This window comes from Dermacentor variabilis, chromosome 4, assembly GCF_050947875.1.
Source record: "Dermacentor variabilis isolate Ectoservices chromosome 4, ASM5094787v1, whole genome shotgun sequence".
Classification (NCBI taxonomy): Eukaryota; Metazoa; Arthropoda; class Arachnida; order Ixodida; family Ixodidae; genus Dermacentor; species Dermacentor variabilis.
In genome coordinates, this window is record NC_134571.1 from 74667791 (window position 1) to 74679161 (window position 11371).

At 44.2% G+C, this 11371-nt stretch overlaps 1 protein-coding gene across 10 annotated transcripts in view; it reads left to right on the forward strand.

Annotated features, from left to right (window-relative positions):
• Nucleotides 1–10981, forward strand: part of LOC142579388 (tudor domain-containing protein 7-like) — a 161449-nt gene extending 150468 nt beyond the window's left edge. For 9 of the 10 annotated variants that reach the window (XM_075689522.1, XM_075689515.1, XM_075689524.1 and 6 more), the window contains 2 exons: nucleotides 4930–5093; nucleotides 9844–10981. In XM_075689522.1, coding sequence (XP_075545637.1) covers nucleotides 4930–5067 — 138 coding nt within the window. In that variant the 3' untranslated portion in view covers nucleotides 5068–5093; nucleotides 9844–10981. Of the gene's footprint in view, nucleotides 1–4929; nucleotides 5094–5807; nucleotides 6053–9843 lie in introns of those variants that run through there. The other variant, XM_075689521.1, reaches the window with a different exon arrangement.
• Nucleotides 10982–11371: the final 390 nt, after the last annotated feature.

Below are 11371 nucleotides of genomic sequence, written 5' to 3' on the forward strand. Positions count from 1 at the left end.
CATCTGCTAAAGTGGTACGAGAATGGCAGTTGCATGTCATCGCCGTTGTGATGTGCATGCGGGCTCCTAATATCCTCATTCTTGGCGCGTGCCACAGGAAAACACGCGCATGCTTTTGAGCCAAGTCAATTGAAGCGGCCACGTCTGATGCCCGGTGCGAACCAACACGACTGCTGCAGCGATAGCTAAAGACGGCTGTCTGGTCACTGGACTGAGAGTAGTTTTCTGTATTTACGCACGTGGTGCACTTCAATGTCGTTAAAGCAATAATTAGGTAATAAAATTGATAGAATAAAAGCGATTTTTGTTAAAACAAAAAAAGAAGCATGTACTGTTTGCGAAACACTGGTTCACTCGTGGTGTCAAGGATACACATTCGTTTCCAAACGAATGCGAATGAGTTTGGCGAACTCATTTGTTTGTAAATGTCATTTTCGACGAATGTCATTACGTTTTACCGTGTGACAGCAAACAAATGGCATTATCAGCGAATGTCATTCGTTGTAAATGACATTAAATTTGCCGTGTGACAGGGGTATAACATATGTTAGCATTTGTAGCTGGGGTGACAAAGGGATCAGCATTATCAGCCAACGCAAGTGAGTCGAAGTTGCCTTCCACCTCTTCGCCAACAATTTTGTATGCAGCTTTGTAGAGACCGTTGCAAACCTAGTGATCTGTGCCAGGCATGCACACGTGTAGCTGGGAAAAGCCAGCATCCTCAAGACAGTTTCTAAACTTTGCAGGTGCCAGCTCTTTCCATGAATGGTTTAACAAAGAGAGAGAGAGAGAGAGACGAAAGGGGAAGGGCAGGGAGGTAATGGCTTAACATATGTATGGTTGATGTTGTAGCACTTGTTGGCATCATATGCGATGAGCATGTGTTGTTAAATTCTCTTGCGGTATAGCTTTCATGTGGTCTCAATAATTCCCTGATATCATAGGCTGCAGTTTTGTGATTGTATTCACTGGCAGAAAATCGAAAGTTATCGCTTCGAGATTGTCAATCTTCCCATGGCTGGGACAGTTGTCAACGACAAAAGCACACGGCGATGCTTTACTTTAAACTTTCTATATAGAAGGTGTACAAACTCCTCAAAAATAGCTGCAGTTGTCCAAGCACATTTATATTTATATATGCAGTCTTTAGGCATCGTTGCATTGCAGAAGTATTGCAGCTTCCTCAAGTTCCCCCAGTATCAACAAAGGAAGCTTGTCCTCACCGGTCCCATTTTCACCTAAAAGCACACCAACACCCTCATGTTTTCTTTGCCTCCCAATGAGGATCTACTTGAGTACTGCATACATGCTTTGTCAGCAATTTCTTGGAAGAATGCAGCCTCATCTAGGTTGTAAATGCCTTTCTCTTCATGTTGCTGAAGTAGGGACGTCAGCTGATACTTGCTCCATCCCTCCATGGTGTCACGGTCTATGGCTGCACTTTTGCTAAATCGATTTATACCGTGCAGTCACTTGAAGCATTCAAGCGGGCCATTGCTGCTTTTAATCTTGTCTGCCCATTTGGAGGGCTAGAGCTTCAGGTTTTGCAGTGGTTTGAAATCCATTCATGAGGAGCTTCTCACTTGTGGTGTTTTTCAGTCACTCAAAAAGTGCATGCACACACTTCAGAATACTTGGTATCACAGTTGCGCTTTCATTTTTGGCTGAGAGGCTCTTCTCAAAGCCGTCTAGTACTGCTTCCTTGCTGTTCAATACAGTTGGCAATGTTGAACGGGGTATGCCAAATCGCTTTGCATTTTCACATTTCTGTCCATCACCCTTTTCCACTTTACCTATCGAAAAAAACCTCTTACTCTAAGTTCAAACACTTTCACGCAGCGACTGGCAGTGCCATTTCAAACTGAAGACCACAAAAGGACATGCAAGGCACACGTACTAAAGCAATGCACAAACCACGCGTTCACAAAGCCTGCACTGGCTGATGCACATGCACATGCAAGCACAGAGGAAGTAGTACATCCTGGTTTCGGAGACTTAGGCATGCGGAAGGCGGTATGCAGTAACAGTTATGCAGCAACAGTATGCAGTGTTCTCCGTTGTGCACTTTGCGCACTAGTTCCACAGCGCTGCAGCTGTGGCACCACTCGCCTTTGATAATGCACAAGTGCAGCATGGAGGAAAAGAGTGCCTGACAAAAGGGCTGAGGGTTGCTCGCTTGCACGGTGCGAAAGGCACGGAGTTCTGCCAGGAGTACGCACCTGCTTGCTGCTGATAACGCGTGTGTGCAGCGCAGAGGAAAAGGGTGCGCAGGCAATGCGATGGCATAACTGGTGACGGAGAGGGTCGCTCGCTAGCCCTATGTGGAAAGCTTTGCCCAGTGCAAAGCGTGCTGCGTGCCACCGAGAGTGTGCACACGCCCCATGCCAGTTCGCTCTAAGCAGAGCAGCTTATCAGTATGCTTCGAGTTAGCTCGTTTGAAATGCATAGGCTTAGGTCAGAACTGTGAGAAATTTTGAATAATGTGGTAATTCGGGTAAATCGGCTTCATTAGGATGATGGTTTACTGTACGTTTATAACAAATATTGGATACAGCGAAGCTTTCTTCGTGTCAAATGTAACTTTGTTATAACAACGTTCAGCTGTACTTTATACTATGTTCTTGTAACGTCATAGACATTTTACAGAAATGTCATAGAAATAATTATATATCTTTAATATAATCCATGTCCTTACAGCGGATCTTCTACAACATACTTTTGGATATAACAGACCATTCTTGTCACTTAGTCTGGTCTGCCTATATTATTCATGCTGCACATTGCACTTTTGATGGACCCACCTATAATGGACTATTGGCTACAGCAAACACATTTCTGGGTAAATTCCGTTTAGATTTTGCATATACAATGTACTTTGCTGTGGCAATGCATGCATGTGGCAGTGCACTGCATGGAATTATTTCTGGCTGCCGTTAAAAACAGCTTATAATATAAGGCAAGACGTGGAGCTTTAGGCTTATAGCGTGTGAAAAAGACAAGGACAGAGACTACAGCATACAGAGACTGCTCCATTGTGGGAAGAGGCCGAGGTAGGATAACTTGCAAAATTATAGAAGCAGAAATGATTGATAGGCTTGGGGATAACTGCGTGTCAAAACCATCAATTTCCCTTTCCCACAAAGAGTTATTTTACCTGCACAATGGTGTGTAGGGAATTTTTGCAAACAGCGCATGTATGATGATGTACGCGAAAAAGTTGTGTATATGTATGGGTCCCTTGCTTGAAATAAAGATTGTTGCAAGTTAGCGCCTGTATGTGTCACGTCTTCCTTTCGTCCTTGTCTTTTTCCAGCGCTATAAGCCTCACGATCTCTTACCAACAAGCCAGCGACAGCTGGGCACGGGCTCAAAAGTTGAACCTGCCTCATACTGCAGCTCTCATTCATGTCTGTTTTTACAGTGGTCGTCAGTTGTTAAGGTAGATGAAATTAAGAGATCATTTTTTTCTACCAACCACTGTTTTATGTGATAACAAACTGTAGCCGATGTTGTGTCATTGGCGGCATCGATGGGGTCATCCCAGGTGGCCGGAACGGTGTAGAGCTGGTGTCTGAGGAAGGGCAAGAAAGCTGCCACACCAAGTGCAATGCCCCTGCTAATCTTTCTCCTACCAGAGGTCAAATGCCATGTGTTCCCCACTTTTTTAGACTGCACTTTCCCAGTGTAAACATTTTTGAAAAATGTTATTGCATTAGCATCTATTTGGGAACTTCATTCACAATTGTGGCATCGGCACCATGTCCTCCCTTCGGGTGGCCAAAAGATAATGCAAAACTTACGTTCCGCATACATCACACACAATGTGATATGGTGGAGCACAGGCAAGTAAATGCAAGATAGAAAAAAAAAAAGCTTTTTACTGCATGGGCTGACACTGGCCACAGCATATCTGATGGTATAAGCATAGGTGTCAGGAAAATGAATACACATTAGCATGTCTCATCTCATCACTGCACTCCAGCCTGTCCTACTCTTCGACATGTCCCTACATCACAGCACTCATGCCTTGTAGCAATAAAGAGACATTAAATGAAAAACAATAAATCAAGTTATACTGGGAAAGTATTCTTTCAAAACTCTATTTTCATTAATTACATGGTTAAATGTTAATCGCTCGAAGAGAAAATGAATGTCGAACTTCAATTCTTTAAGTTTGTGTCAAAATCGCAGCGCCTGCACGTCAGTGTGACATCATGGACTTTGATTTATTTCCCCCTCCAAATGCAACACCAACTAGCCCAAAGTCGATCTCTTATGTTTTTTTCTCATATTTGGGCTGTTGTAGCATAGTAAAAGCTCTCACAGCTTACCAAGTTAAGTCTTTAAGTCCTTAGAATACAGTGAAGTTTCATCTTTACCGATAAAAAGAATTAACTAGGCCCAAGCAGGCACTGTAAAAATTTATGATGTCAGGCCGAGCTGATGCAGGGAACTTAAGGCACTATCGCCATGTGTTTTATGTTTGTGCACCTTTTCTGGCTTACCCTGCCTCCTCTTGCTGTAAGAGTGGCTTCTTTTTGGCATTGTAGAAGCGTCATTTACTTATGCAGCTTGTCATAATTTTCTCTTTATTGTCCCATTAACCAGTAGAGTTTACTAATAAGTTGTCCAACAGCAGATCTCAGCAGATATAGCAGAAGGTTATCGCTTGACTGTGACAGTCAGCCCCAGATGGTTTCTGCTCCCCCCCCCCTTCTTTTTTTTGAAAGAGACTACATTAAGTTTGTGTACATCGAAGAGCCCCACACTGCAGTAGACAGGCGCAGTGTGTCCTGGGGTGTGCAACGCCTGTGATGCACTTCTCTGGGTGGCTTGTCCAAGCTCTGAAGTTCGATGGACAGCTGTGCAGTAGTGGTGTTCTTCAACTGTGTCCTTCAGCTGACACTTTCCATGCGTTCTTGTGTACAGGTTACCAAACCAAGTATAGACGCGAAGGAGCCTGTAGTGGAGCTTTTCAGGAGAAACGAGGAGAGCCGGGAGCTGATCTCAATCAACAATACTGTCATTGAAGCACTGAAGCAGACTCGGTGTCCTGGTTTACACTAGTCAGAACTCTATCCTTCTGTTTCAAGGTAAGCTTTCTATTCATCTTCTGAACAAGCTTTTAGTAGGCGTGGCAGCACTTATTGGTTTTTATTAGTGTGTCGCATTTGTCCAAAGCATTCAACCTGCCATGGTGGCTCAGTAGCCATGGCACTCACACTGTTGAGCTGACATTGCTGCCCTTCAAGGCAACAGTGCCAACTCGGGAAAAGACAAAATCAAGACAAGAGAAAGTGTCAAGTCTGGTAACCTTGAATTTATTGACATGGGCAGCATGTGGAGGTATGCGAGTTCCCCCCAGTGCTTGTAGATTCTGAGCAGCGCAGTGCTTTGCTGGTTGAGCATCACTTTGCTAGTCAAGAGGTTGTGAACTCAGTGCTCTAGTACACTGGCGTAAATTTCTTTTCCCCGACCGCTTGTGGCCTGCAGGCTGTAAAAATGATGTAGCCATGCGAACAGTTCATATTAGCTATGCAGTTTCAGGGCTGCTAGATTTCTAGAAAAAATTTAGACATGCTAAAGGGAAATAAAGTCCAACCAAAGGGATAAATTAGTATTCCAGTATGTCCAGAGTGTAACATTTACTGAGAACAGAGCTGTTGCAGACAAGAAAATGACAAATGGAGGGCAGGGTTACAGTGTCATGCTACATATAAATTGCAAGCTAAATTGTACTTCCTTAAGCTTTTAATTTCGAAAACAAATGTTGTCAGTCTCAATTGGCTTTTTATTTCTGTCTGCAGACTGTGACACGCTTCTGTCCTCCTCATCCATTGCATTTGATATTCTCTGCATTCCTCAAACCACTCCATTACAATTGTAAACAGGATGGTGGTCCACGCCTGGAGTAAATACTTCGCCAGTATGTCCTGCGACATGTGCACGTCTCCGAAATGCCGAAAACACAAGACAATGTTCTGTTGCTGCTAGCTCAGCATCTAAAGTTGATCTCTCAAATGAACTTTTGTAATTAAAGCTTGAAAGCGCATTGTTGTCAGGGTCTTACATGAAAACTGTAGCCATCTTGTGATTTATGTTGTGATCACAATGGCTTTGATGACAGTGGCTGTGATACTAGGCTGTTGCCAGTGCAGTTTTGGTTTTGTACCTATTTATAATGCACAGGTACCTTTTGGACCAATTGGATGGGGGGAAAAAAAAGAGACACGTCAGAATTGAGTAAATGTAGTAATCATTCATTGTATGCTGCTATTTTCATCTCGAAATATTCTGAGAGCAGGCCTACATAGAAGTCTACCTTCACACAATGGTGGTGTATTTGCACTTAAATTTACATCATTGTCACTTGTACAGCTCTTCATCCCTGTCAGTGAACCACAGCATGTCATCCTCAGTGTGGTCCATTGTGTTTGATGCTCATCATTTTTAGAATGACTCCACAACCATAGCAAACAAGGTAGTGGTGGCCCACATCTAGACTAACACTTCACTATTTCATTGACTATATGTCTCTGGAATACCGAATATATGTCATACGACTTAATTGCCTCTAGCTTAGCATGTAAAGACATTCATCATTTAAATGAGCTTTCATAATTAAAGGTTTAAAGTGTCATCAGTGCTATCCTATGCAAAAGGTGTTGTCATCATAATAATAATAATATTTGGGGTTTTACGTGCCAAAACCACTTTCTGATTATGAGGCACGCCGTAGTGGAGGACTCCGGAAATTTTGACCACCTGGGGTTCTTTAACGTGCACCTAAATCTAAGCACACGGGTGTTTTCGCATTTCGCCCCCATCGAAATGTGGCCGCCGTGGCCGGGATACGTGTTGTCATCATGTGATGACACTGGCATTGATGGTAGGCTATTGCTGATGCGGCAAATGCTGTTTTGGTTTCTTATTTCACTGTAATGGGCAGACACGAAAAATTTTCTTGAGAAGAAAGTGCATTTTATTGCACCTCTTCAACAAGATCCCCCTGGGCCTCGCCATAATGCTCTCTGGGCTGTGCTCTTCACACGTGAACCCTTGTGCAAAATCATTGCAGATGCTGCTGCATGTTCCTTTCTACCCCCACAGCACAGTTCAGAGAGGAAGTTCTCGCTCTCCCCGATAAAAATGTCTATAGGTCTACCTGATAAATATGGTACACTTCAATCTCGTTATAATGAAACGCCTTATAACGAAATAATGGATATAATGAAAGAATTGTAATTCCCCTTGAAAGTTCCCATAGAAACCCATGCGTTTAAAATTTCGTTTTAAGGAAAAAAGATTAATTGATCAACGGATATAAGGAAAAATTGTCATTCCAAAATCGCACCTAACAAGCCACTTTGTACACAACATATAGATTTCTTAAATTGCACGTCGCATTGCGGCCCTCCGATGCGGCAGTTCAAATCTCCCGCGGCGGCCCCTCATCATCCAGCAACGCTCCAAGCCAAGCCAAGCTGGCCAAGCAGCCAAGCCACTCCATCCGTTGTGTACAGTGCGCACTGCCAGCCGAGTGCCGCACGCCTTTGTTTGCATTGTTCTGTACACTGTCCATCAGTGCTTTTTCCACCATGTCGCCAGTTTCACGACAGAGAAATGATTAGCAGCAGCAGCAGCAGCAGCCTTAATTAGGGCTGTTGCGTCAGGCACGAAAAAAACTCAAGTGGCCAAGGAGTTCGGCATCGTGCCGAGTACCTTTTTACAATCCTCAGCAGCAAAGAAGTCATCGCTGGCGCTGGCGCACGTGGCGTGAAAAGTAGCCGGAAGAAGCAGCGGTCTCCTGCCTTTGAAGCCGTGGAAGAGGCGCTGTTTAAGTGGTTTTTGAATGCAAGGGCTGCTAATTTGCCCGTTAGTGGGGCACTGCTCCAGAGAGAAGCGAGGGACTTTGCTTGCATCATGGGCTGCGACAGCTTCGATGCAAGCGATGGCTGGCTGCAGCGTTTTAAGGAGCGCCGCGATATCGTCGGCAGGGTTGTCACTGGCGAGTCCCAGGCCGTCGACAATGAAACCGCAATGACGTGGGTGAAAGCTAACGTTGGGTCCTCTCCTTGAAAAGTATGAAGAGAAAGATGTGTTCAACACTGACGAAACAGCTCTCTTCTACCAAATGTTACCACAGAAGACCCTGTCATTAAAAGGTGGGCTCTGTCGCCACGGGAAACATAGTAAGGTCCGCGTAACTGTGCTCCTTTATATGAATATGGACGGATCAGAGAAGATGCCACCTTTGGTGATAGAAAAAAGCGCGTCACCACAATGCTTTAAAGGAAACAGGAGACTTCAACCACAGTACTTATCAAACTGGAAAGCCTGGATGACAAGGGAAGTTTTTGCGGGATGGCTGCGTGACTGGGACGAGAAGTCGAAGAGGCAGAATCGCAAGGTATGCCTTTTCTTAGACAACTGTGCTGCTCACCACACCACTGCTGCGCTGACGAACATAGGTTCTTGCCCCCGAACTGCACGGCAATGATACAGCTCTTTGATCAAGGCATGATAATGCCATTTAAGGCTGGATACCGGAAGCGGGTGATAGACAGACTTGTGTTAAACATGCAGTTGAACCGTGACACGAAGGTCGATTTGTATATGGAATTAGAGATGCTTCATGCGGCATGGATGGATGTGACAACCAGCACCATGGCCAGCTGCTTTTGACGTGCATCATTCGCTGCCAACGAAAGCAACCCTGACACTGACGACTCAATGGACCGAATAGCCTTACCCAGTGTTGCCACTTTATCAGACGAAGCTTTAGCGTCATGAAGGGCGCTCCACGATGCTGGTGTCGTGTGTGTGAAGGCGAAACGTTCTGCGACTATGTGAGCGTGGATGGCGTCGTTCTGGCAACGGAGGAGCTGACAGATGACGACTTTGTGCTTGCTGCCCGGGAGCATGAAGGAAGCGTTGATGAAGGTGTGCCGCAGGGGACAACGGCACTCCGCCCTGTGTTTACGACCTACCGACATCTTCCCAGGCGCTGGACGCAGTGGACCTGCTGCACTGCTGCCGCTACTTCGGCGGCCACGAAAACGGGGCGGATTGGCTTGAGATAGCTGCTGCTGCTAAGAAGGCCATCCTTCAGTTAAGGAAGACACAGCAGCGAAGCATAACCAAATATTTTTCTCCGTCAACATGAAAGCATGAAAAGTTTGCGCCATCGACAGGGAAGGCAATAAAATCAGTTCTTATGTGTTTGATTCCAGTTTCTCCCTGTGTGCGATATCGGTAAGGACGATTAGCACTTGCCATGGACGCAGCTACTTGGCCGCGACGGGAGCCGATACCTCGGTGATGGCTTACTTGTAGTAAGTGCACGCTCGTGTGCAATAAATTAGTCTCAAATTATTAGTCAGTGGCTATAACGAACTAATGCTTATAACAAAAAAATTTAGCTCCCTTTCGGCTTCGTTATAACAAGATTTAAGTGTAGTTGCTAATTGTAGGTTACTGTTTTCGCTTGAATAGCTTCCCAGAGCTGGATGAAATGATCATTTCTGGCAGGAGATATGTCTTCAATACATTCACTGTCCCCTGGCACTGCCAAGACCGATGCTGCAAATACTGGTCAGGCTTGTGTGAATTATACAGACAAGTTTGAATTATCTGGTGAGAGACAATATCAGGATTGAAATAATGGTCGCAGGCCGTACAGGACCTTTGGTTAGGATTGAATAATAAAAGAAAAATTGAATTACCCGGTGTTCAGGTAAGGGAAGTCAACTGTTACTTCTCATTCTTGACTAATTTGAATATGCAAGAAACATGAGTGTATTTAAAGGTTTCTGCAAATGCTTCTCTCTTCTTCATTGCCAGATTATGCAAAGAAGGGCAAGCCATTGAATCAACGTGAAGCTTGGCAGGCCTGGACAAGAAAGACTCAAGAACCTGACTTTTCTTTTTTCCTATGTCATTCTGCCAGTTTATTTCTTTCTCTTTCTTCTGTGTGTGCATGCATGTATGTGTTTAAATAGGCATTGTTTCGTCTTTCTCTCTCTCTTTTTTTTGCACTGTGCGTGAGAGCTGGCGAGTGAGATAATGAAACTCTTTACCCGGAATCGAAGAGTGGTTTCTCACTGAATACATGAAGTTGAAGACAGATCTTCGCCATAGTCATCAGTTATAGCCACATTGTCGTTTTAGCCCTTGTGGCGGGCTTGTTGCTTTGCTCCTGTTATGTTTTGAGACTTCAGTATTGTTGTGGTATTCATCCATTTTTCATATAGGGTCACAACTTTAGCACCCTTAGAGTTGCTTCACAGTGTATGAGCGCTCACAGGGTCTCCATGTCCCTGTGAATGCATCTCCAGGGCTTGTCTTGCTTAATTTTTGTTTTTCAGCAAGATTTCTTCCCCCGCAGCATTTTCATAGTAATATAGTGACACATTCCCATTTTGTAAATTTTTTTTTCGCCGTCCCCTTAGTCTGACTAGCGCAGGCAGTGCCAGCATTACTGTATTTGTTGAGTTTTGTCTGTATTGAGCAGTAATAGATCGATGGTAACTTCCTGCCCTGTCTTTGTTGCCCTGACGACAGGATGCGGGAATTTGCGATATGCTGACAAAACTGCTAGTGGAAGGTTTCTTTGAAGTGATGTGGTAGGGGCAACACATTCAAGAAATGTTACTTAAACTAATGCTCATGTGGGGTGTTTGAAGTGTGAAGCTTTCCACATGATACAAATAAAGGTCAGACATTCTTTTTTTTTTCTTTTCCTGGCCACATTTGTAGCCATGAGTAAGTCTGTTTAAAAGTACAAAGGCAAGTAAGAAGCACCTGCGTAAAGTTCAGGTTGCTTCTATCGTTCTCCCTCTCTTCCTTTTCTTCATTAAGCGCGTGTTATTAGCATGTCTCCTCCCACTATTATTTTCCCCAGAAGTCTGATGATTTGTTGTTCACATTGATGCAAAGTTTATTTAGTTGACATAATTAAAGACTTCTGTTGATCACAGCATGTGTGATGTCTTATGGTTCTTGTAAAACAGTCCACTTGTATGGCACATCTAGTGGAACTGCAATTGCAAAACCAATGCAAAAGAAAAGTGTGGCCTGTTAGATAAATAGTGAAGCAAACTTTGTTTGTCTGTAGGGTGCCAAACAATTGTATGTCGTTACTTTAATTGTAAAAGCGAATCTCTCTGCACGGTTTAAAAAACTATATACTGGGTGCATGAGCTACTTGATAACACTATTCCTTATTGCCATAGACACCAGCAGGCTCATCATATCTATCTAGGCGTGCAGCTTCTTGTTGGTTGACCCCTTATTCATATTGCGCAGTTTGTTCAAAGATGGAAGCGTACAGGTTGACGCAGGAAGTGAAACACCACGCAGTCGTCGTCGT